At 43.6% G+C, this 27,653-nt stretch overlaps 1 protein-coding gene across 1 annotated transcript in view; it reads left to right on the forward strand.

Moving 5' to 3' along the window:
- The window catches only part of LOC124598405 (Down syndrome cell adhesion molecule-like protein Dscam2), a 701,156-nt gene that overhangs the window by 341,985 nt on the left and 331,518 nt on the right, over positions 1-27,653 (forward strand). The window contains exon 7 of the mRNA XM_047135998.1: positions 4,022-4,223. Coding sequence (XP_046991954.1) covers positions 4,022-4,223 — 202 coding nt within the window. The remainder of the gene's footprint in view (positions 1-4,021; positions 4,224-27,653) is intronic.

Consider the following 27,653-nt stretch of genomic DNA (forward strand, 5'->3'; position numbering starts at 1 on the left):
ATATTTTTACTTTACTTGTACTGTGGAACCTTGCTTCTTGCCGAATTTAATGATTCTTTTCCAACGGGAAGTACCCTGTAGGCTTTTGAAGATTTTGCGAGTTAGAACATATGTGACATAAATGGCAGAATCTTTTCATCGCATTGACTTAGAAGTTTAAATGTTTTACATCGCCAAGAGACCACACGACCTTAATATGCGACATACATCTGAACTTGATACGCCAATCTGTTCCAGAGAAAAAGCAAATGCTTAACAACAAATGCTCCAAAGAGTTACCTACCTGCTCTCACACCTGTTGTTGTTGTGATCTTCAGTCAAGCGACTGGTGTGATGCAGCTCTCCATGCTATTCCATCCTGTGCAAGCTCTTTCATCTCCCAGTACCTACTGCAACCTACATCCTTCTGAATCTGCTTAGTGTATTCATCTCTTGGTCTCCCTCTACGATTTTTACCCTCCACACTGCCCTCCAATGCTAAATTTTTTATCCCTTGATGCCTCAGAACATGTCCTACCAACCGGTCCCTTCTTTTAGTCAGGTTGTGCCACAACTTCTTCTTCTCGCCAATTCTATTCAGTACCTCCTCATTAGTTACGTGATCTACGCGTCTAATCTTCAGCATTCTTCTGTAGCACCACATTTCCAAAGCTTCTATTCTCTTCTTGTCTAAACTACTGCTTGCTCTCATATCTACTTCTACATAAATACTCCACTGCACAATTTGTAGTTCATATTGAATTGTGCTCCCTTCCTAATATGGCCATCTTCCCATTTGCAGATAAGTTGCGAAAGAACGACTCTCTTTGACTCTACACACACTCCGATCTCTCTTATCTCCTTCTTCTGGAACCTCAGCAGAAATTCTGTGCAGACACAAAGTCGTTATGCAACTGGCTTTTATAATACTTCTCGGAACTAGCTTTACAGTATTTTGCAAATACCTAATCTGCTTCCACTCCGTACTCTGAGAACCTTTATGAAGCGAGTGTGGTAGACGGCATTTTTTGTTATATCATTTAATAAAATTTCTTTCAGTTATATCCACAGATGGAATGCGGAAATAGTGATGGTGCGTCTCTGTGCAAGCCGTTCTTTCCCGAATTCTATCTGCATTATCTCTACGTAGGAAAGTGAAGAATATTGACAGTTTCTGCATTGAAAGTTAGTTGTTCAAGTTCTCTAAGCATATTCTCGCTTCTTTCGTCAAGTGTCTGCCACCTAAGATATTTCAGTTTTGGTTGTTACACTCGCTTATCCATCAAAAAATCGAACCGCCTTCAGTGATTACGAATGACGTCCCCCGTTAGTCTAACCTGAATGATGTCTGACAGTTGAACAGTATTCAAATTTGAGCTGTAAATGTGTTTTTACAGTTTATTTTCCTGTATACTACCAATTAATCGAAGCCCTCCGTTTGCCTTTGCGTTAATGAAGGCTACGGAATCGTTCCACTTCATACCTCTACATATACACTATCTGATCGCAAATATCTGGACATAAATATATGATCTACCCTTCGCCTTTATGATGGCTTGAATTTCACTCTGGACACTCGGAATGTTCAGCTATCTTAGGTGATGTCTCTCACGCCCTTGTCATCAAAACAGCAAATCAGCGTTGTTTTGATGTTTCATTTGACTTGACATTATTTTGGAAGGGGTGACGATGACATCTCCCATTGGCTTGCCTATTACTTTGTTTCTGGGTCGCTTCTTTCTTCAAGTGTCTGCCACCTAAGATATTTTAGTTTTGGTTCTTAAACTCTGCTCGCGTATCATGTCGTTACTGGAAACCCAGAATCTACTCTGTAGGAATCAACATGGATTCCGGAAACTGCGTAAGTGTGAGACCCAACTCGCCTTATTTGTTCATGAGATCCATAAAAAATTAGATACAGGCTGCCAGGTTAATGCCATTTTCCTTGACTCCCGGAAGGCGTTCGATACAGTTCCGCACTGTCGCCTGATAAACAAAGTAAGAGCCTACGGAATATCAGACCATCTGTGTGGCTGGATTGAAGAGTTTTTAGCAAACAGAACACAGCATGTTGTTCTCAATGGAGAGACGTCTACAGACGTTAAAGTAACCTCTGGCGTGCCACAGGGGAGTGTTATGGGACCATTGCTTTTCACAATATATATATATAAATGACCTAGTAGATGGTGTCGGAAGTTCCATGCGGCTTTTCGCGGATGATGATGTAGTATACAGAGAAGTTGCAACATTAGAAAACTGCAGTGAAATGCAGGAAGATCTGCAGCGGATAGGCACTTGGTGCAGGGAGTGGCAACTGACCCTTAACATAGACAAATGTAATGTATTGCGAATACATAGAAAGAAGGATCCTTTATTATATGATTATATGATAGTGGAATAAACACTGGTAACAGTTACTTCATTAAAATATCTGGGAGTATGAGTACGGAACGATTTGAAGTGGAATGGGTGGTTCAAATGGCTCTGAACACTATGGGACTTAACATCTATGGTCATCAGTCCCCTAGAACTTAGAACTACTTAAACCTAACTAACCTAAGGACATCACACAACACCCAGTCATCACGAGGCATAGAAAATCCCTGACCCCGCCGGGAATCGCACCCGGGAACCCGGGTGCGGGAGAAGTGGCATGATCATATAAATTAATTAATTGTTGGTAAGGCAGGTGCCAGATTGAGATTCATTGGGAGAGTCCTTAGGAATTGTAGTCCATCAACAAAGGAGGTGGTTTACAAAACACTCGTTCGAACTATACTTGAGTATTGCTCATCAGTGTGGGATCCGTACCAGATCGGTCTGACGGAGGAGATAGAGAAGATCCAAAGAAGAGGGGCGCGTTTCGTCACAGGGTTATTTGGTAAGTGCGATAGCGTTACGGAGATGTTTATCAAACTCAAGAGGCAGACTCTTCAAGAGAGGCGTTCTGCATCGCGGTGTAGCTTGCTGTCCAGGTTTCGAGAGGGTGCGTTTCTGGATGAGGTATTGAATATATTGCTTCCCCCTACTTATACCTCCCGAGGAGATCCCGAATGTAAAATTTGAGAGATTCGAGTGCGCACTGAGGCTCTCCGGTAGTCGTTCTTCCCGCGAACCATACGCGACTGGAACAGGAAAGGGAGGTAATGACAGTGGCACGTAATGTGCCCTCCGTCACACACCGTTGGGTGGCTTGCGGAGTATAAATGTAGATGAACAGTGACATTAAAACAGTTCCCGCAGCATTTGTACCGAGTAAGAAACAAAATTTCACAGCTGCACGTTCTTCACTTAAACTTTCCGTCATGATAAACGAAACAAGAACAAAACAACGCAAGCAGAGAAGCACTGCAAATGAACAGAACAAGCCAGGTCGACAACACAGGCGGCACTAAAATGGCAATGAGTTGCGCTATACAAGTCTAGAGGCAGAAATGCTCACTACACAAGCCCGCCCACGGCAGTGTTACTCCGAGTTTTTTTTTTTTTTTTTTTTTTTTTTTTTGTTACCCTCTCGTATAACAGTTTTGTGGGCTAATTTGCTTCAGGAGACGATACAACGGCTTCACCACACTCTTCCGCACTGAAACAGAGCATGCATTCAGGCCAGAGAGTTTGGAACGATATACTGACAAATGAACTCGATCTTGAAATCAACTTCTGTGGCTGTGAAGTTTCATTTTGTTTTCTCCTCCTCTTCTGCGTGCTTCTCTATTTTTGTCAGGCAGCGTATATTTGGCTCGCTGACAATGTGGTCAGATATTCAGAGGATCGTTATGGCCTAGTACTCACAGTAAGCATGCACATGTGGGAGGCTGGATGGCCCTTTCACAAAACTGCCAATACCTGTGCTGTAAGTACAAGCCGTGCGTGTCATCCAAGGAAGGAGGCTACGTTCTTCATACTGACACTGAAAGACACGGGCTCACAGACTCGTTCCTGGATCACCATCATTGATGATCGGTTACTGGCTATCATTTGACGCTCACGCAAAATGATTCGCACCTGCCGCAGGCGTTCTTGAGTCTCCCATTTGTTGCAGGTGGTGGCACGAGTCCGGAACACCTGTGGGCTCGTCAGGACGTGTGTGGGCGTCGCAGGAGGCGCTGCACATCCTGGGGGCGCGGCCGGAGGACGCCGGCAGGTGGGAGTGTCGAGTCAACAACGCCTTCGGGGAGCAGCGGGTGCACGCCGCGCTGCAGGTCACAGCGCCGCTGCAAGTACACGTCACGCCACACCTGCTGGTGAGTCCACCTCGAGATGGGTAAGAGCGAATAGCTGCGCGAAGATGATTCTGCCACGAATGCTCCCGTCATTTCCCAAGCCTATACTGACATGATAAGAACACAGTGAGGCGTAGCGCCTTCGCATCGCTCCTGTCACTTGTTAGGACGATGTCGTTATCGGCGTGAGTCATCGACAGATGTCACCAGCTGACATGCACCTGAGTTACAGAGCTGCACGTAGTTGTGCTAGTAGGCGGCAGAGGTCAGCAGTTGACGGACAGTCGTAGTCAAAACAATGTTGTAAAGTTATGTTTGATTAATATTTAATGTATTTGCATAATTATAATTGTTTTACATGTGTAGTAATTAGCAGTGTGAGTGTTGTGTGAGTGAAGAAGAACAGAAGTAAATGAAAATTGTTTTGTTTATTCACGAAGTACCAGTTAAACTTTACAGGGGATTTACTATAATTAAATGTGCACTCAGTTTATGGCACTAATAAATCTTGAGTAGAACACAAATTAATCGGTAATTTCAGAAGGAGTAATTTTATATTGATACTTTTCTAAATTTATTTATTTAGCAATTGCCATAGAAAGAAATGTTTTGCTATGATTGGTCATTGAAGTAAAGTGCGGGTTAGCGCGGGATAATACTGCAACCTGATTTGCTGTTTGTGATATCAGCCAATCAGAAAAATGCAGGCTCGCGCCAATCTATGCTGGGAACAAAGCCTTTGGTGTGATCTAGGGAGGTCGGCGCTGAGGCTTCGAACTAGTAACATCTCATTGAAAGCAGCTCCGACGAAAGTACTGTAAACTCGCGGAAAAATGCTAATTACGAGTTCGCGAAGTAGTACAAAGTGTATTTAAGTGAACGGTATAGTGGAAGTCGTGTGGAATTTCGGACGGAATATCGAAATTATTGCTTTTGACTGTTAGTTAAAACCGCGTGACGTGTTGTGCGATCTGAGACTGGAACAGGTATTACGTGTAGAGCAGAGTGCACAACATTTGAGCGAGCATTTTCATAACTAAACAATCCGGTGAACTCTATTAACTTCGGTAACGGATGTAAATACCATAAACTGGCTACGTGTGTGACTGTGGTGTGCGTGTGAACTTTACATTGTGTTGCCACTTAGTACGGACTTGGCAGTATTAACTGTGACCTTTATCGTAAAAATACAGCTGAAAATTTACATTGCCAAGTTAAAACTTTTATTTCAGTAGCTAGCCACATCCCGTTTACCGGACAATTCTATGTATGTTGCGACCTGCAGTAGACAGTAGTGGTCTAGTATTTTCTACTACAGCTTTTAGCTAGACAAATGAACATTGCTGGACACTGGCAGGGCGGTAAAAAGTAGCATGCCGCGCCGCAACAGCATGCCATTCCTAACGCAGAGATATCTTCAGACATAAAAGAAACTTCGGACGTGCCCAAGGGAGTATTATACGACCATTGTTGTTCAGAGCATGTATAAATTATCAAGTGGACGACGTCAGAAGTTCTGTACGTTATTCGCAAATAATGACATTGTATGCAGAGACGTCGCAACGCTAGAAAATTGCAACGAAATGAGGGAAGGCCTGCAGAGGGTTAGCACTGGGTGGCGGGGCTGGCAGTTGAACCCCGCCAAAATTAAATGTAACCTACTGCACATTAAACAAGCTGATTACACGACTGCCGAACAATCACTGGACGCTATCATATGCAGTCGGTACCTGAGAGTATTCATAACATAAACTCCGCCCACAGGCCGTGGCGGGCCTATCGATACCGTCCGACCGCCTTGTCATCCTCCGCCAGTGACGTCATAGGATGTGGTATGAAGGGGAGTGGGTTCAGCACACCACCCGGCCGTTGTCAGTTTTTGTGACCTGGAGCCGCTATTACTCGGCCGAGTAGATCTTCAGTTTGCATCAGGAGACTATTGCATCAATTTCCAGTCCTCCCACCAAGTATAAATCGCTGTTAATATCGGGAGTCGAACTTGGGTTCTCCGCAAGACGGTCAGCCGCGCTGGCAACTCAGTTACGGAGACGGAATGACAGTATGCATAGGGAACGATTTAAAGTGGAACGATCAATAAAAAGTTTGTTTCCATCAGGAACAGTGTGCGCCGCGACGGTTTTAATCAGATCCACAGTAGGAAGAAGGCTGCCCTTCGTCCTATCGTGGATCACATAAAACTAATCGTCGGGAAAGTATATAGCAGAGTGAGAGTTATTGGAAGAATCCTCAGGAAGTGTGATTCAGTCACGAAGGAGATAGCTTTTAAAACCCTAGTTCTACCGCCTCGTTTGTCTTGGAACCTTACCAGATGCGACTGATAAAATAGGTACAGAATTTTCTCCTTGATTCCAGTCACTGATCACGCACAAATTGTCGTCAGTTTATTTATCTCGCTTCAGATCTGTTTAAAACAAAAGATAGTTGGTTCTTTATTACCCAAATACGATCGAGCAAGAGCCAATGAAAGTGGAATAACCAAATACCGGACGCATAGCGAATGGACGTAAATGACTTTCCAAAGTAGGCTTTGCTTGCAAACCAGCAAGAAAAAAAGAGGTTTTGGAACCCCTAAAAAATAGAGAATTTCTTAATACAGTACAGGCTCGGTGGATAATAATAAGAGTAGAAGAAAAAGAGAGATTAATTCAAACTGGCATGCACTGTATTAGGATAACATAAGACAACTTCTGTTTTAGCCAGATCTGACAATGGTCATTACGGACGGAAATCGATAGTCTTACGGCAGTTTGTTCCTTATTTTTGACTGTAATTAAACAAAGAAATTTTGTACTTCCCGAATCATAGTCTTTATTTGCGATAATGTCGCAGCTTGTAAAAGATGTAGACCACTAGTGGAGAGTCATTGATTTGGTGTCAGGATGGCATGGTTGCTCGGAGTCAAGGTCGGCGACGAATGGCAGCAGCTTAGCAGATGCTGGACGGTCGTTACATCAGTTATATCGGACGATACTCGGCGACTGTCAGATCATCATGGCCATCCAACGCGATCGATGCTTCTGTGAGCTACAAGGCAGCCGTACCATCACTGTAGCCTCCGGCATATTCGATGCCACTGCAGCCACTACGGCTCCCGTGGCGGCCGTCCATTTCCTGTGGCCGCCAACTCGATCGATGCTTTCCTGGACCATATGGTGTCCTTCTGACCGCCGTGGGCGCCTATTGGATGGGTGCTTGCAGTGGCTGTCCTGATACTGTGGCTACCAGTTTGGCTGATACTTCTGTGGTCCACACAGAGGCAATCCGCAGTGGCATCCATTTCAATGTACCGATGGCTGGACGGGCTCATATAAAATGTTGTAATTACACTTCGCCGTCAATGTGCAGTCATCTACGTTGACAACACGCTCCAATGTGCCACTCATGTCAGTGTGAAGAGGGCCATTATTCTCAACCAACTATTTGGCACACCTACCTATAGCCACATCTACTGAAACGACTAGAATCCTATTCGCAAAACACACATTTATTAAATGACTCATAAATACTCAACTACAAGAGATCGTTGTACAATGTGCTAGGTTGTGACAGTCTTGCTCTGAGGCGTCGGCACTGCAGTGGCATTACCTTGCGTTGTTGAAGAGCGGCAAATCCTTCTTCGGATAGACGAGCTGCAATGAAACTGGAGCAGTAACAGCGAATGCAGCTGGAACTCTTATGTGCTCTTGCTGGAACTCTCGTAGGAACACAAACACACTTTACCGTTTAAGCCGCGGACTGCGACGATATCCTGCTGTGCAAACGCTTCGCACTATTCGTTCCACTTGATGCTTGACGTGAAACACAACTCCGCTCTGCTAGCTTCTCTGCAGCAGTGCACTGGAATTTGCTGGCAGTCTGCCTTCGCCTGACGTGTCGGCCGTTCTGTGTAGCTTGCGTTGTTCGAGGGAAGTGCAGCTTGTCACTGACTGTTTGGCTACTGCTGGCCGTAGCAGCACACAGACATTGACACAACGCTGATTTTACGGTCGCTAAAACTGTGTCACGCTGGGTCATAACATGGAGAAGAACCAAAGAACTCCAGTGATGAAGGCTGCCAGTCTCGCTTGCGAGATGAAAGCAGAGCTCACCATTTGCAGCAAAAATGAGTCGATATGACCGATTACGGACCCTGGTGCAGAGCGAGTGGAGAGTCTGAATTAGAGGCTCAAGGTGGTGTGGTTTCAGGTTCCGCTGAACGCTGAATAGGTTAGGAGGCCATTACTCACAGGTGAAGGCTAGACGGGTAGCGGGGTCTGTGTGGCGTGAACTGCGCGGTTTTTTAGGTTGAAGGGTGTTGGAGTAAAATAAAAAGGGCCTCAGTCTCAAAGAGTGTAGGTCGAAAAAAATGGTTCAAATGGCTCTGAGCACTATGGGACTCAACTTCTGAGGTCATCAGTCCCCTAGAACTTAGAACTACTTAAACCTAACTAACCTAAGGACATCACACACATCCATGCCCGAGGCAGGATTCGAACCTGCGACCGTAGCAGTCGCACGGTTCCGGACTGCGCGCCTAGAACCGCGAGACCACCGCGGCCGGCGGTGTAGGTCGAAGCCGGGAAAAACGTGGATGTAGAAACCATCGGTATAACGGTTGTAAATTGTCGTAGCTGTGTCAGGAAAGTACCAGAGCTCAAAACGCTAATAGAAAGCACTGATGTTCAAATCGTTATAGGCAGTGAAAGTTGGTTTAAGCCGGAGATAATTTCAGCCGAAATTTCTCCGAAGAGCCTAACGGTGTTCAGATAGGACAGGCGTGTTTGCCGGCCGCGGTGGTCTAGCGATTCTGGCGCTGCAGTCCGGAACCGTGGGACTGCTGCGGTCGCAGGTTCGAATCCTGCCTCGGGCATGGGTGTGTGTGATGTCCTTAGGTTAGTTAGGTTTAAGTAGTTCTAAGTTTTAGGGGACTTATGACCTAAGATGTTGAGTCCCATAGTGCTCAGAGCCATTTGAACCATTTGACAGGCGTGTTTGTTGCTATTAGAAGAAGTTTATCTTGTCGCGAAATTGAGGCAGGTAGTTCCAGTGTGGTAGTATGGGTTGAGGTCATTCTTGGCAACCGGAATAAAATAACAACTGTATTCTTTTATTGACCTCTCAACTTAGATGATACAATTTCTGAAAGGCTCAAAGAAAACTTCTAATTTCAAACACATAACCGATTCATACAGTTATAGTTGGTGGTGACTTCAATTTACCCTCAATATGTAGGCGAAAATACATGTCTAAACTGTGTTAAACACTTTCTCTGAAAATTATTTCGCGCAGTTAGCTCATGAGCACACTCGAATAGTGAATGGTTGTGAAAACACTCTCGAACTCTTAGCAACACATAATTCTGGACAAATAACTAGCTCCAAAACGGATACAGGGATTAATGAACACTGGGGAACTGAACAGCTTAACTCCTAAATCCTCCAAAAATAAAGGAAAAAATATGTTTATTCAAAAAAGCTGCTAAAAATTCGATTGATACCTTCCTGAGAGACAATCTCCACTCCTTCAAAATTAACAACGTAAGAGTAGAGCAGATGTGGCTTGAATTCAAAGGAATAGTATCGACAATAATTGTAGATTTATACCAATAAACTAACAAACGACGGAGATTATCCCCCATGTACGCAAAAAAGGTCAGAACGTTGTGACAGAAATAACGAAAAAACATGTCAAATGCAAGATCTCCAGTATTTGCTATCTTTTACAGATGCTCGAAATTTAGTGAAAATTCAGTGCCAGATGCTTATAATAGTTTTCACAACGAAACTTTGTCTCAAAACCTGGCATAAAACCCAAAGAGATTGTGATCATATGTAAAGTGTGCCATCGGCAAAACACAATCAATTCCCTCTCTCTCCCATAGCAGTAGAAATACTATCGATGTCAGTGCTGATAATTACTTAACATATCCTTCCGAAATTCCGTCACCAAAGAACGCGAAGTAAATATCCTAGAACCTGAATCAAGAACAGCTGCTAACATGAGTAACTTAGAAGTAGATGTCCTCAAAGTAAAGAGGGAACTTAAATCACTTAATAAAAGCAGTGTGTATACAAATTAGGTTCGTTTCAGGGTACGCTGATGTAGCTCCATACTTAACAGTCATATACAACCGCTCGCTCGACTAAAGATCCGTACCCAAAGACTGGAGAGTTACACAGCTCACACAAGTTTTCAAGAAACTCAGTACGAGTAATCCACTCAATTACAGGTCCATGTCATTAACGTCGATATCCAGCAAGATTTTGGAACATATATTGTTTTCGAATATTGTTAATTGCCTTGGTTCTGTCTTTCTGGACCGCCAGAAGGATTTTGACAACATACCTCACAACTGGCTTGTAATCAAATTGCCTGCTTATGGAATATCGTCTCAGTTATGTGACTGGATTCGTGTAAAACGATTTATTAAAAATACCTATATGGTACGAAAATATGCAATAGACCCAAAATAATGAAAAATAAAAGCTCAACCATGTGAGTGCTAAAAGGAATGCGTTTAACTTAGATTACGCGATAAATCAATCAAATCTAAAGGCCGTAAATTCAACTAAATACCTTGCAATTACAATTACGAACGACTTAAATTGGAAAGAACACATAGAGAATGTCGTGGAATAGACGTTTTCCTGGCGGAACACTTAGAAGGCACAACAGATCTACTAAAGAGACTGCCTTGATACAGTTGTGCGTTCTTTTTTGGAGTACTGCTGAGCAGTGTGAGAGCCTTACCAAATCGGTTTAACATCGAGCATGTTCAAAGAAGGGGAGCGCGTTTCGTACCATAAAGAAATAGGGGAGAGAGTGTCAGTGACATACACAGGATTTGGGTGGACATCATTAAGAAAAACGCATTTCTCTTTAGGGCGGGATTTTCTCACGAAATTTCGATCACCTACTTTTTTCTCCGAATGCGAAAATGCTTTGTCGTCACCGATCTACGTGGGGAGAAACGATCATCATAATAAAATAAGGGAATTGGACCTTGCACAAAAAGATTTAGGTGTTCGTTTCTTCCACGCGCTGTTCGAGATTGGAATAACAGAGAATTATTGTGAAGACAGTTCGTTGACCCCTCTGCTACGAACTTGAGTGCGATTTGTAGAGTATCCACCTAGATTAGATGCAGACAGATGCTAGAAGAGAAGCATCTGTAGCAAACAGTGGTTTACTATTAAACTCAGAGAGTACATGTTTCTAGAAAAGTCAACCAATATGTTGTTTCCTCTTAGTCGAGAGGCGCATGAAGATGAAAATCAGTGAGATTCGAGCTCGCATTGAAACTTAAGAATAGTCGTTCTTCCTGTGCACGATTCGCTACTGGCACAGGAAAGGGGGTAAGTCACAGTGTAGCACAAAGTACCCTCCGCCAGACACCATAAGGAGATGGAGATCTACACTCATGCTCATAAATTAAGGATAATGCTGATAAATGGTGAAACAACGCTCTGGTGTGTGGTTTGCGGGTTTAAATCACCTCGGGGTATGACCATGCAGTGCATTTGACCTGCGGTCGTTGCATGGTGGCGCCCGCAGCAGTCCACATACACAGAGGTGCGTTGGTGCATGTCCGAGTACGGTGCAGTGAGTGAGTGTGCAGACATTTTCAGACGTGCTAATGGTGACTGTGTGTTGAAAATGGCTCAAAGAACACATGTTGATGACGTTATGAGGAGTAGAATACTAGGGCGACTGGAGGCTGGTCAAACACAGCAGGTCGCAGCACGGGATCCCCGTGTGCCACAAAGTGTGATCTCGAGATTATGGCAACGATTCTAGCAGACAGGAAACGTGTCCAGGCGCTACAGTACGGGACGTCTACAGCGTACAACGCCACAAGAAGACCGATACCTCACCATCAGTGCCCGCAGATGGCCACGGAGTGCTGCGGGTAGCCTTGCTCGGGACCTTACTTGAGGCGCTGGAACAGTTGCCTCCAGACACACAGACTACAGACGACTGAACAGACATTGTTTATTCACCCGGAGACCTGCAAGGTGCATTCCACTAACCCGTGGTTACACGAAAGCCTGTAAAGCCTGGTGTCATGAACACAGTACATGGTCACTGCAACAGTGGTCCCAGGTTATGTTCACGGACGAGTCCAGGTATAGTCTGAACAGTGATTCTCGCCTGGTTTTCATCTGGCGTGAACCAGGAACCAGATACTAACCCCTTAATGTCCTTGAAAGGAACCTGTATGGAGGTCGTGGTTTGATGGTATGGGGTGGGATTATGACTGGTGCACGTACACCCCTGCATGTCTTTGACAGAGGAACTGTAACAGGTCAGGTGTATCGGGACGTCATTTTGCACCAGTATGTCCGCCTTTTCAGGGGTGCAGTGAGTCCCACCTTCCTTCTGATGGATGATAAAGTACGGCCCCACCGAGCTGCCATCGTGGAGGAGTGCCTTGAAACAGAAGATATCAGGCGAACGGACTGTCCTACCTATTCTCCAGACCTAAACCCCATCGAGCACGTCTGGGATGCTCTCGGTCGACGTATCGCTGCACGTCTTCAAACCCCTGCGAAACTTTAGGAGCTCCGACAGGCACTGGTGCAAGAACGGCAGGCTATAACCCAGCAGCTGCTCGACCACCTGATCCAGAGTATGCCAACCCGTTGTGCGGCCTGTGTACGTGTGCTTCGTGGTATACCCCATACTGATGTCGGGGTACATGCGCAGGAAACTGTGGCGTTTTGTAGCACATGTGTTTCGGGACGGTTTCCTTAACTTATCGCCAATGCTGTGGATTTACAGATCTGTGTCGTGTGTGTTCCCTATGTGCCTATGCTATTAGCGCCAGTTTTGTGTAGTGCCACGTTGTGTGGCACCATATTCTGCAATTATACTTAATTTATGAGCATCAGCGTAGATGTAGATCCAGTTCATGTCAAAGCCCGGGCATTATCTGCGCCAGCGCAGCGCGTCTTTCGCTACCCGCAAACTGAGTACCGAGTCGCACGATTTTTACTCGACCGGATTCGAATGGTGTCCCTTCATCGATCGCAGCACCGACATAGCAGTGGAAGTGCTCGTAAATGTTACCGTGCGGCTATGTGCGACTAAATCCAATCCCGTTGGTATTTTTAAGCTTTCCACATTAAAGTGCAACAGTGGCAGAGAAATTCATTCACTTAATTTATGGGAACAGAGAGGGATTCGCAATATCACTGAATTGACCGGCAAACAGTTAAATGGATGGGTACTTCATAGCGAATGAACACGCTTTGTAGGTATTATTGAAATAACTTTTCCAGATTGAAACAATAAAAGTAATATTTTGGAACTGAATTTTAATTTGAGTACAGACCCAGTAATATGACGATGTTATTAAATACAAATAATTTGCAGCGTTTTTTATCGCTTCAGTATCACAGATAATTTATTCATTCATTAGGGCTTTTTAAATAAAACCATAACCTTTGTAATTGTCAAAATCGATGAACTTTTATTCAATTTCTCTTTCCTAATTGTGGTTTCCGAGGTCGCAAGTGTAAATAACGAATTTTGCAGAACTGTAGTTACATTGAAGAATGCTGCTAATCCCTCAGTTCGGCTAAGTAACAGTAAATTTATCTACCTCTTTTTGTTTAATCTTTAGATGTATGCACCGAAAATTCTCAAAGAATAACTGAATTATATAAATAGATATCAATTAAAATACATATAATAATAGATAAGATATAAATAAAAATAAAATAAAACTCCTTTGTGGCAGAATTTTAGATGGATTATGCTGCTGTCTCTCAAAAAATGTACTAAGCAAACTATGAATATGAAAGTAGTTCAGATCAGTACCTCTCTAAAATTGTGGTTAAACTCCTACGTAATACAATAAAACAAAGATAAAAACTAATAAAATGTACTACACAACTACTTATTATAATAAAATAATCAGTTCAAAAATATCAAGTCGAAATTGAAACAGCTAAACATGGCGAATGGCTGGAATTATCTAAAGAAATTAACAATGTTTCACAGATAACATTTATCACAAACACAAACAGGCAGAAGATATGATGGAATGAAGTATGTGAAGAAGCTTTAATAGAGAGGACGAAAAAGTGTTATTTTTCAAGAAACATTAAACAGTGCGATAAATTTAAACAGTAAATAAAGGACAGCAAAAGTAATTAGAAGAAATAAAACAGATTTTGAATAGAGGAATCTTGCAACAACCGAGGAAAACATTTCACAAACAACACCCGTGATTTTTATCGAACATTTAAGGACAGGCTGAAGATATATGAAACCACAAGTGCGCGTTTCTTAGACGAAAAAGCAGACGGCTTCAGTAATGTTGAAAACTGCGAAATACTTGCAAAATATTTCTATCAGAACAAAGTCATAAGCCGGAATTCACAAATACTTATGAAACCAAGAAGAGGATTTACCTCCGACGATCAAAGAAATTGAAGAAGTATGGTAATTAAAACCTTAAAGAACAAGAAAACTAGTGCAGAATACTCCATGAGTATTGCAGCAGAACTTTTGAAATGGTCTTTACCAAAAATGAAAAATGAGCTAAAATTAATCTTTGAGGAAATCTGGAAAACATAAAACATCCCAGCACAATGCATGCTAGCCTTGATACATACACTGTATAAGAAAGACAATAAACAATATGTTAACAGCTACAGAGGAATTTCTTTGCCATCAGTTCCATATAAAATAGTTTCCAAGATTTTACTAAACAGAGTAGAAACACTACTGGACTGCCATTTAGGGGAATATCAAGGTTGTTTTAAGAAGGGCAGATTAAGATTTGAACAAATATTTAATCTGAAGGCAACCATTCGCCACAAATTACTGAATTCAAAGATATTGTAGTGGTGTTTGTTGATTTCAAAAAGGTCTTTGATTCCGTCGGGAGAAAAACTACAGATAAATTAATCAGCGAATTTGGTGTAAAGTCCAAATTATCGAATCTAATTGGTGAAACACTTGCAGACACTATCTAAAGTGATATTTATGGGAGAAATACCTTCGAAATAAATACACGTATTCAGCAAGGCAGTGGCTTACCCCCAATTCTTTTTAACTGTGTTCTTGAAGAAGCAGTATGAATTTGGAATGGAAAGAATAATATAATATTTCATCAATGAGGTTTGGAAAGTGAAAGAAAAATATTTTAAGAAAGTGTTCCATATTTTGAGAGGTGACAGTACGAAGCAACACAAGACAAGAATGTCTGGTAAACATGGACTCTAAAATGCATACCTCAAGAGCTATGAGGACTCGTTTATCATCGATACTGTGAAAACATGTCTTCTATTGTATACTCTTTGCTTTCAGTATTTTGAGAGATGGTACAACAGACCAAAACAAGAAAAAAAGTCCAGTAAACTTGGGTTCAAATGTTCATACCTTCAGATCAATGAGTACTTGTACGCTAGACGAGATGTGTTTCACAATGTCGAAGATAGAAAAGATGGAGCCAATGTTTCCTGGCCATTTCTACATCTACATCTACATCCATACTCCGCAAGCCACCTGACGGTGTGTGGCGGAGGGTACCTTGAGTACCTCTATCGGTTTTCCCTTCTATTCCAGTCTCGTATTGTTCGTGGAAAGAAGGATTGTCGGTATGCCTCTGTGTGGGCTCTAATCTCTCTGATTTTATCCTCATGGTCTCTTCGCGAGATATGCGTAGGAGGGAGCAATATACTGCTTGACTCCTCAGTGAAGGTATGTTCTCGAAACTTCAACAAAAGCCCGTACCGAGCTACTGAGCGACTCTCCTGCACAGTCTTCCACCAGAGTTTATCTATCATCTCCGTAACGCTTTCGCGATTACTAAATGATTCTGTAACGAAGCGCGCTGCTGTCTGTTGGACCTTCTCTATCTCTTCTATCAACCCTATCTGGTACGGATCCCACACTGGTGAGCAGTTTTCAAGCAGTGGGCGAACAAGTGTACTGTAACCTTCTTCCTTTGTTTTCGGATTGCATTTCCTTAGGATGAATGAATCTCAGTCTGGCATCTGCTTTACCGACGATCAACTTTATATGATAATTCCATTTTAAATCACTCCTAATGCGTACTTCCAGATAATTTACGAAATTAACTGCTCCCAGTTGCTGACCTGCTATATTGTAGCTAAATTTGTTCGCAGCGCATTTTCAAACCGTCAAAGAAGATCAAAGAGTGTCTTAGATCGGTGAAGGAGAAAAGGGACCCACTTGCAACGTCGGGAATACACCGTTTTACATGCACATGCGGAAAAGTTTATGTCGGAATGACTGGACGATCAATTAACACCAGGATCAAAGAGCATAAGCGACATTAGAGGTTGGGGCAGGTGGAGGAATCGGCCGTGGCAGAGCACGCACTGAATGAGACCGACCACGTGATAAAATTCGCCGACACGGAAGTTCTGGCTGTAGAGAAGCACTATCACACGCGCTTGTTCAGAGAAGCTGTAGAAATACAAAAACACGCGAACAGTTTCAACAAGAAAGAGGAAAGCCTTAAGGTAAACGGATCCTGGCTTCCCGTACTGCAGTGAACGACCGTCGCAGGTAGCAAGAGGAGAACCGCACCGGAAATGACCGCGGAGAAGCCCTCGGACGTTGGCGCGCCAGGTACATATAGTCTGCGCCCGCGTGCTCGGCTCCAGTTCACCACCAGCAATGGATGGTGAAGCTTTGACAATGCCAGCCACTCGTGCTGGCGAAACGTCAGAAAAATCATTAGATGAACGTCGGCCGAAGAACGCGAGACAGAAGCCAATAGGCAGTTTGTCACTCTTATTCTCTCTATACATAAATGATCCGACGGACAGGGTGAGCAACAATCTGATGTCGTTTTCTGATAGCGATGTGGTGTACAGCAAGGTGTTGTCGTTGAGTGACTGTAGAAGGATACAAGATGACTAGACAAAACTTCAGCCAGCTCCAAATGTAGAAAAAGTAAGTTAATGCAGTCCCGCAATGTCCCAATACACAATTAGTAATGTGCTGCTTCACTCAGTCACGTAAATTCAATATCTGTGCGTAACATGAAGCGAAACGAAATGGAAAGAGCACAGTTGTAGGGAGCGAAGCGAAATGTAGTGTGAGGAGGGCTATGCGAGAGGCGTTCAATTAATTCGAAAGTAAAGTTCTATGTACTGACTTGGCACAAAATCCTAAGAAATTTTGGTCTTTTGTCAAAGCGGTAGGTGGATCAAAACAAAATGTCCAGACACTCTGTGACCAAAATGGTACTGGAACAGAGGATGACAGTCTAAAGGCCGAAATACTAAATGTCTTTTTCAAAAGCTGTTTCACAGAGGAAGACTCCACTGTAGTTCCTTCTCTAGATTATCGCAAAGATGACAAAATGTTAGATATCGAAATAGACGACAGAGGGATAGAGAAACAATTAAAATCGCTCAAGAGAGGAAAGGCCGCTGGACCTGATGGGATACCAGTTCGATTTTACACAGAGTACGCGAAGGAACTTACCCCCCTTCTTGCAGCGGTGTACCGTAGGCCTCTAGAAGAGCGTAGCGTTCCAAAGAATTGGAAAACAGCACAGGTCATCCCGGTTTTCAAGAAGGGACGTCGAACAGATGCGCAGAACTATAGACCTGTATCTCTAACGTCGATCAGTTGTTCGATTATGTTCGAGTAATGACTTTTCTGGAGACTAGAAATCTACTCTGTAGTAATCAGCATGGGTTTCGAAAAAGACGATCGTGTGAAACCCAGCTCGCGCTATTCGTCCTCGAGACTCAGAGGGCCATAGAGACGGGTTCCCAGGTAGATGCCGTGTTTCTTGACTTCCGCAAGGCGTTCGATACAGTTCCCCACAGTCGTTTAATGAACAAAGTAAGAGCATATGGACTATCAAACCAATTGTGTGATTGGATTGAAGAGTTCCTAGATAACAGAGCGCAGCGTGTCATTCTCAATGGAGAGATGTCTTCCGAAGTAAGAGTGATTTCAGGTGTGCCGCAAGGGAGTGTTGTAGGACCGTTGCTATTCACAATATACACAAACGACCTTGTGGATGACATCGGAAGTTCACTGAGGCTTTTTGCGGATGATGCTGTGGTATATCGAGAGGTTGTAACAATGGAAAATTGTACTGAAATGCAGAAGGATCTGCAGCGAATTGACGCATGGTGCAGCTAATGGTAATTGAATCTCAATGTAGACAAGTGTAATGTGCTGCGAATACATAGAAAGATAAATCCCTTGTCATTTAGCTACAATATAGCAGGTCAGCAACTGGAAGCAGTCAATTCCATAAATTATCTGGGAGTACTCATTAGGAGTGATGTAAAATGGAATGATCATATAAAGTTGATCGTCGGTAAAGCAGATGCCAGACTGAGATTCATTGGAAGAATCCTAAGGAAATGCAATCTGAAAACGAAGTAGGTTACAGTACACTTGTTCGCCCACTGCTTGAATACTGCTCAGCAGTGTGGGATCCGTACCAGATAGGGTTGATAGAAGAGATAGAGAAGATCCAACGGAGAGCAGCGCGCTTCGTTACAGGATCATTTAGTAATTTCGAAAGCGTTACGGAGATGATAGATAAACTCCAGTGGAAGACTCTGCAGGAGAGACGCTCAGTAGCTCGGTACGGGCTTTTGTTGAAGTTTCGAGAACATACCTTCACCGAGGAGTCAAGCAGTATATTGCTCCCTCCTAAGTATCTATCGCGAGGAGACCATGAGGATAAAATCAGAGAGATTAGAGCCCACACAGAGGCATACCGACAATCCTTCTTTCCACGAACAATACGAGACTGGAATAGAAGGGAGAACCGATAGAGGTACTCAAGGTACCCTCCGCCACACACAGTCAGGTGGCTTGCGGATGGATGTAGATGTAGATGTAGATGTAGAGCGTGAGTAGTCGACTTCGAGAACTACAGGACTGTTTGAGATCCCCACCATATGGGATCCCAACCACGTCAGAGTAAAGGAAGACATCGAAGCAATTGAGAAGCGCGCTGTTAGATTTGTTAGCCGTAGATTCGATTGTTACATCGATGCCTCGTTAACTAAAATGGGAATCCCTGGAAGGATGACGACGTTCCTATCGCAGAACGCTATTTAGAAAATTTAAGAGAACCGGCGCGTGAAGCTCACTGCAGAACGACACTAAACCGCCAAGATAAGACAAAAGAAATTAGGGGTCACATGAAGATACACAGCCGGCAGATTTTTCCTCGCTCTATTTGAGAGTTGAACAGAGAAATGAGTGAGTGGTAGTGTCCACGAACCATATGGTGGCTTGCACAGTATATAACCGAAAGTAGATATGTACAAATCTACTTATTGAATGTAGCATCAGCCTTCTAGACACAGTCTGACATCGTACGTGTGGGTTAACCAAATCAACAGCTGCTACATTCGCAAGGAATGTTAAGAAACCTCCTGGCCGATTAAAAGTGTGTGCCGGACCACGACCCGAACTCGACTTCTTGCCTCTTGCGGGCACTGCCCTTACCAATTGAGCTATCCAAGTGCGATTCAAGACCCACCATCTCAGCTCCACTCTACCTTCCTACCTCTCCTCTAACTTCCGAACTCCACATAAGCTATTCTGCACACGTTTCAGGACTAGCATCATTGAGGGAATGGATATTGCGGAGAAATGGCTTCGTTTCAGCCTGAGCGATTGTTTCCGGAACGAATCTTCACCCTAGAGTTAAATGACGCTGATGATGAGACAGACTATCTTTTTCTGGATGCAGCATCTCCTTCATCTTCTTCAGTGGCTGGAAAATTGGTGTAGTGGCTTGTCTGACCTGAATCCTGCCTAATAAGTGGATGCAACACAGCAGAAAGGGCGGGGGACAGTAAGCGAATTATACAGAGTAAGTGGCATAAGACGTAACGCGCCTTTCATTTCGTCGACGGGACAAGATATTTAAACGAGGTTTTTCAGAAATGATATAATGCAGAGGGTCTCGTAATTTTGTTGCATAATTAGTACTCTTAAGCTGTGAATCAAGTGAAATATTGAAACGACAGTGTTAAAAAAAGGGCACAACTGCTGTGTCGTCCGAACAAGACACAGCCAGGGCAAAAGCATCACAGGCGCAAAGATGTGAGCTGGCCCCAGTGCCATAGAGACTCGCCACTTGCGCGATTTCCAGCAGCGCCACTGGCGGCGCTGAGGATGAAGATATCGACTTCGCCTCCGCCAACGAACGGACGAAAACGAACAGAAGCCTTCTCGGAAGATACAAGAGCAGCTCTCGCCCACTTGATTATAGATCCGACTAGGGCTGACTTAGACAGGGAACGTCGTTTAGTGAACTCTTAGATGTGAACAGACAGTTGTAAATTTCATTTGCTATGTATTGTGAAGTCTACCTGTGATTATTTCCACTTAGCCATTGAGGCCTTTTCAGTGTTTAATTACATGCAGTGTAATATTGCACAGGTCACACCAACACTCAAGAAAGATAGTGGGAATAATCCACTAAATTACAGGCCCATTTCGTTAACATCGATATGCAGCAGGATTTTAGAACATATATTGTGTTGGAACATTATGAATTACCTCGAAGAAAACTCTCTATTGACACACAGTCAACATGGGTTTAGACAACATCTTTCCTGTGAAACACAACTAGCTGTTTATTCACATGAAGTGTTGAGTGCTATTGACAAGGGTTTTCAGATCGATTCCGTATTTCTGAATTTCCGGAAGGCTTTTGACACTCGTAGTGAAATTGTGTGCTTATGGAATATCGTCTCAGTTATGTGACTGGATTTGTGATTTCCTGTCAGAGAGGTCACAGTTCGTAGTAATTGACGGAAAGTCATCGAGTAAACCAGAAGTGATTTCTGGCATTCCCCAAGGTAGTGTTATAGGCCCTTTGCTGTTCCTGATGTATATAAACGATTTTGGAGACAATCTGAGCAGCCGTCTACGGTTGTTTGCAGATGACGCTGTCGTTTATCGACTAATAAAGTCATCAGAAGGTCAAAACAAACGGCAAAACGATTTAGAAAAGATATCAGAATGATGCGAAAAGTGGCAGTTGAACCTAAATAACGAAACTTGTGAGGTCATCCACATGAGTGCTAAAAGGAACTCGTTAAACTTCGGTTACACGATAAATCAGTCTAATCTAAAAGCCGTAAGTTCGACTAAATACCTAGATATTACAGTTACGAACAACTGAAATTGGAAGGAACATCTAGAAAATGTTGTGGGAAGGCTAACCAAAGACTGCGTTTTATTGGCAGGACACTTAGAAAATGTAGCAGATCTACTAAGGAGACTGGCCGGCCGGTGTGGCCGTGCGGTTCTAAGCGCTTCAGTCTGGAACCGCGTGACCGCTACGGTCGCAGGTTCGAATCCTGCCTCGGGCAGGGATGTGCGTGATGTCCTTAGGTTAGTTAGGTTTAAGTAGTTGTAAGTTCTAGAGGACTGATGACCACAGATGTTGAGTCCCATGGTACTCAGAGCCATTTGAACCATTTTTTACTAAGGAGACTGCCTACACTACGCTTGTCCGTCCTCTTTTAGAATACTGCTGCGCGGTGTGGGATCCTTAACCCAGATAGGACTGACGGAGTACATAGAAAAAGTTCAAACAAAGGCAGCACGTTTTGCGTTATCGCCAAACATGGGAGTGAGTGTCACAGAAGTGATACAGGATTTGGGCTGGATAGGTGTTCATTCTTTCCGCGCGCTATACGACATTGGAATAACAAAGAATTGCGAAGCTGGTTCGATGAACCCTCTACCAGGCACTTGAATGTGATTTGCAGAGTATCCACGTAGATGTAGACGTGTTGCAGACTTCATTATTCAAATAGTCACAAAGATAAGTAAACGTTTTAACTCATTTGTGTGTCTTTGTTAATAATTTGTTGGAGTGTTGTGGACCTTTCGTTCTCCTATCCTGTTACCTGACCCCGGGGCATAGCTGTGTAACAGTGGCAGGGAGAACTTGTCTTAACGGTGTACTCCATCAGACGCCGTTTCCCCAACTCACAGACTCCTCCTACCGTACCAACAGTGGCAACTCGGCCTCCACAGCAGTAGCGACGAGGCCTTTACAAAACTGGTGACGAGGGGTTACAGAAAAGAACGATATACTTCTTTAAAAACATTCTGTAGGTCTTGAAAACGGGAGCGCAGTGACTTAGCTTTCGTTAATGTGTTGAAATTTTTCACGGAAGTATCCGAGAAATGTGTTATAATTGAAAGGCAAGGCGACCGGAACCGACTGTTGCGGCGTGAACGTGGTCAAGCTGCGATAACATGTTAGGCTCAGTCATTATATGCAGCAAAAAGATAGGCCTGCAGCACTGAAATAAAGGGTAGTTAATTTATATGACACAGGTACGGAAGCAGTTACGATTGTTTCAGATTGAACTATAGGCTAGCATCGAGTACTTGAGAAGGAACTTACGCAAGCTATTTGAAATTTGTGTATGAGCGAATGTTTCAGGGAACAGCCATCCTGGAAACGGATAAGCAGTATCAGGGTTTGATACAACGATGAAGGCTGGCAGGTGAGCAGCGCCTCCCCCCCCCCCCCCCCCCTCCCGTGTCCCCAACCCCACGCGCCCCCTCCCGCAGCACACCGCAACAGCCGATTACAGTCGGCTTGCCTTTCAATTTTAGCAATTTTGTTTGGATGTTTTGCAATGAATATGAATGGCTACATTAACCAGTCTTCAAAAGAGCATTCGTTAAAACTGTAGACCTTTCCACTTAAAAAGAAAATTGCTTCATTTTAGAATTAAAAGAGATTAAACATACAACAAAATTATGTGTCACTCTGAGGATTATCATTTATCAAAGAAAACCGTTTAGATGCTTTAAAACCTTCACGTTCGCTTATAAGAGTCGTCAGGCGAATTTTCCCTGATGCTTCTGCAATATGGAGCCAACCCAAGAAAATACTGCTCGTCACCTTGGGGCGTGGAGCCTTATATCGCCCCTGCATAGAGCCTGGGTATCGTGAGAATGACTCATGCGTGCACAGTGACAGATGGTCTGAAACGGGTGCAGTAGAGTACGTAGTTCTAATCTTCATCTGCTAGAGAACAATAGTGCACAGAGATATTCGAGAAACAGGACAAGAGAATGTTTTTGTGAATTGTTCTGTTTATTCCTTGAAGGCTTTTTTGTTTATTTTAAAAAAAATGGTTCAAATGGCTCTGAGCACTATGGGCCTTAACATCTATGGTCATCAGTCTCCTAGAACTACTTAAACCTAACTAGCATAAAGACATCACACAACACCCAGTCATCACGAGGCAGAGAAAATCCCTGACCCCGCCGGGAATCGAACCCGGGAACCCGGGCGTGGGAAGCGAGAACGCTACCGCACGACCACGAGCTGCGGACTTCTGTTTATTTATGTTTTGTATATATTTTTAGTAGTGTGAATGATTCGTGAATGTTGTCTAAAGTGAATATGTGGATTATTGTTCTGCAGATGAACGCTGTACGAATTAGCGTGAGAAATTTTGAAGACAGTGTGAATGCAGACGACGGGGAGTTTTGTATTATAATATGTTAAGTAAGGTTATCGTAAAATGAAAGCTAATTCGAACGCAAATGAAAATAGTTAATAACGTAGAGTATAAACCAAATATCAGAATGTTAAATATTTATTTCGGGAAAAAGTACAGTTCGAAAGTGTAATATCTGTTGATTGGTTAGTCATGAAAAGCCCGGACCAACGCGGGAGAATAATGTTTTTCTAATGGCCTTAACGAAAACTGACCAATCAGAACTGAGTATTCTTCGCGCGTCATTTCTCCTGGAGACAGAGTGTGCTTACAGCAGTCTAGGGAGTCGGAGGCCAGCCTTTCAATTGTACGGTCGCATGTAGTATGAGCTCCGAAGGAAGTTGTAATTTGTCGGTTTTGGTTGTGGTACATGTTTCAAAAGTGTTTTAAAGTGAAGGCATATTTATTCTGGTGTTTTGTTTTTAGAAAGTACCAATTTTAAGTAATTTTATGAATGAGAAAAGACAATAATTTCGCGTGGAATATTGAGCAGATCGGTGACTAAAAACATGAGTGCATTAGACACCGATAAACTTAATAGTATGTCGAGCATTTTCATTTAAGAACAATCCGTGTTTAGTAGCTGTTCAGATTTCGGGAAATAAAATTTAAAATCATATTGTTTGTAACGATAAACAAATCGACGAGTACGTCGAAGCTGGGAGTCGCATGAAGGACGTGATGAGAATTATTTGGTTGGCCTGACTCCAGCTACACACTGGGAAAACGAAACTGCAAATATCTGATGTGCCGAGACACCAGAAAAAAAGCACCTGACAACTACATTACTGGCCACTAAAATTGCTACACCAAGAAGAAATGCAGATGATAAACGGGTGTTCATTGGACACATATATTATACTAGGACTGATATGTGATTACATTTTCACGCAATTTGGGTGCATAGATCCTGAGAAATCAGTACCCAGAACAACCACCTCTGGCCGTAATAATGGCCGTCATACGCCTGGGCATTGAGTCAAACAGAGCTTGGATGGCGTGTACAGGTACAGCTGCCTACGCAGCTTGAATATGATATTGTGACGAGCCAGTTGCTCGGCCACCATTGACCAGACATTTTCAATTGGTGAGAGATCTGGAGAATGTGCTGGCCAGGGCAGCAGTCCAACATTTTCTGTATCCAGAAAGGTCCGTACAGGACCTGCAACATGCGGTCGTGCATTATCCTGCTGAAATGTAGGGTTTCGCAGGGATCGAATGAAGGGTAGAGCCACGGGTCGTAACACATCTGAAATGTAACGTCCACTGTTCAAAGCGCCGTCAATGCAAACAAGAGGTGACAGAGACGTGTAACCAATGGCACCCAATACCATCACGTCGGGTGATACGCAAGTATGGCGATGACGAATACACGCTTCCAATGTGCGTTCACCGCGATGTCGCCAAACACGGATGCGACCATCATGATGCTTTTAACAGAACCTGGATTCATCCGAAACAATGACGTTTTGCCATTCGTGCAACCAGGTTCGTCGTTGAGTACACCATCGCAGGCGCTCCTGTTTGTGATGCAGCGTCAAGGGTAACCGCAGCCATGGTCTCCGAGCTTATAGTCCATGCTGCTGCAAACGTCGTCGAACTGTTCGTGCAGATGGTTGTTCTCTTGCAAACGTCCCCATCTGTTGACTCAGGGATCGAGACGTGGCTGCACGATCCGTTAGTCATACGGATAAGATGCCTGTCATATCGACTGCTAGTGATACGAGGCCGTTGGGATCCAGCACGGCGTTCCGTATTACCCTCCTGAACCTACCGATTCCATATTCCGATAATAGTCATTGGATCTCGACCAACGCGAGCAGCAATGTCGCGATACGATAAACCGAAATCGCGATAGGCTACAGTCCGACCTTTTCTCAGAGTCGGAAACGTGATGGTGCGCATTCCTCCTCCTTACACGAGGCACCACAACAACGTTTCTCCAGGCGACGCCGGTCAACTGCTGTTTTTGTATGAGAAATCGGTTGGAAACTTTCCTCATGTCAGCACGTTGTAGGTGTCGGCACCGGCGCCAACCTTGTGTGAATGCTCTGAAAAGCTAATCATTTGCATATCACAGCATCTTGTTCCTGTCGGTTAAATTTCGCGTCTGTAGGACATCGTCTTCATTGTGTAGCAGTTTTAATGGCCAGTAGTGTATTCGAAGGAACATTCTCTATATCCACTATGTCTTGTACGTTAACATTCAACTGCCTGTAAGGACTTACACCAGAGAGCACCCAGACAGCAGAAGAAACACAACGCCTCTTGACTCCATCCGTTGTGGTTCCACTGCGTGATGCCTTCTGGTAGCTCGGGAAATGGGTTTTGTGTTGTCGTCGTCTTCGTACCGTCTTCACTGGCACGAAGTCACCTGCACTGTGTCACATCAGAAGTCTAAGCATATGTAACTTCGTAACAGGATACGGCTTGGCCCTTGCGATTTTTCTGAACTGTCGGCGCACGCCGTATTTTCAACTGTTGAGATGGATGCAAGGGCACATTCCGAAAGCCAACTTGAAAGAAAGAAGAAGGCTTCAAGTAACATGGCGTTGTTCGTTAATACTGAATACTGTAGCTATGAACTCACAGATAACTTCAGCTAATGTTCGTTGCTCGTGGTACCTGAAGGATAAAAATATGTGAAAGCATAAAAAAGGTTTTCAACTCGGGAGTCTCTTTCCTGCAACAGTGTTTAAAGAGGGAAAACCTCTGCTCCAGGGTACTGCAGTGGCCAGATGAATTCACATTGCAGCGACGGCACTTCCCGTCAGAGATCGCAATTTCAATTTTTAAAGTCCTAAGTAATTATTTGTGACTCAAAGGCAGCAGTACTGGCAAACGACAGCACGATGAGGTGAAGAGAACCGCGTCAGGCTCATCCATATTCATGGAGCTCTCGGGCGACATAACTTTGCCGAAGAGCAGATATGTGCGCCTGCCTGCACGAACTACATTTTTCTCTCGCGAAACAAAAACGGGCTCTTCACAGACACACGTCTAACCTTTTTGCTTATTTATAGTATCCTTCCGCAACGCTATGGCGAAAAAAAATGAGAACAAAATGGAGTTGATGTTACACATTCAAACTTCAGAGCACGTTGCGTTGTTAGCAGAAGAAGTGACAAATTTACGAAATGTTACAAATACAGTTGCACGATAAAATGTATATTCCCCACTTTCTTTCGTAGAGACATGCCAGTAAATCGAATCCTGGAGATAGATACACACAATGAACTGTAGCAGTGTCTCCACAAGCTGTCCAGTTCCTCACTAATGAAAGCAAATATTCAGCGTGCCGTGTCGGTCTTTCATTGTCTGTAGCTGTCGCGCAAATACTATTTTTTGCAGTCATACGTACAGAGTAAGTGTACGAAGTTATTTCTTGTGACTTTAGTCAGAGAAATGTTTGGATAGGCGTTCGAAAACGTTAGTTCCCGTGATACGTGCTTCCTTAATCGTACCACACTTACACACCATATCTTAAATGCCATAAAAGAGGAAGCGGGAATTGTAGTTGGTAGTCACAATTTATAATTAAGACAGTTTATTGACATTACCCGTTTAAAAAAACTGACAATTACTGTTAGAACTCAACGTACTCAGTACTCTAACAAACAATTCCAAATTAAGAAAATAGGGTTACTGACTAACTTGACAACTTCAAACTCCCATATAGGACTTCCCTTAAAATACACTCCTGGAAATTGAAATTAGAACACCGTGAATTCATTGTCCCAGGAAGGGGAAACTTTATTGACACATTCCTGGGGTCAGATACATCACATGATCACACTGACAGAACCACAGGCACATACACACAGGCAACAGAGCATGCACAATGTCGGCACTAGTACAGTGTATATCCACCTTTCGCAGCAATGCAGGCTGCTATTCTCCCATGGAGACGATCGTAGAGATGCTGGATGTAGTCCTG

Source organism: Schistocerca americana, chromosome 1, assembly GCF_021461395.2.
Source record: "Schistocerca americana isolate TAMUIC-IGC-003095 chromosome 1, iqSchAmer2.1, whole genome shotgun sequence".
In the NCBI taxonomy this organism is placed as follows: Eukaryota; Metazoa; Arthropoda; class Insecta; order Orthoptera; family Acrididae; genus Schistocerca; species Schistocerca americana.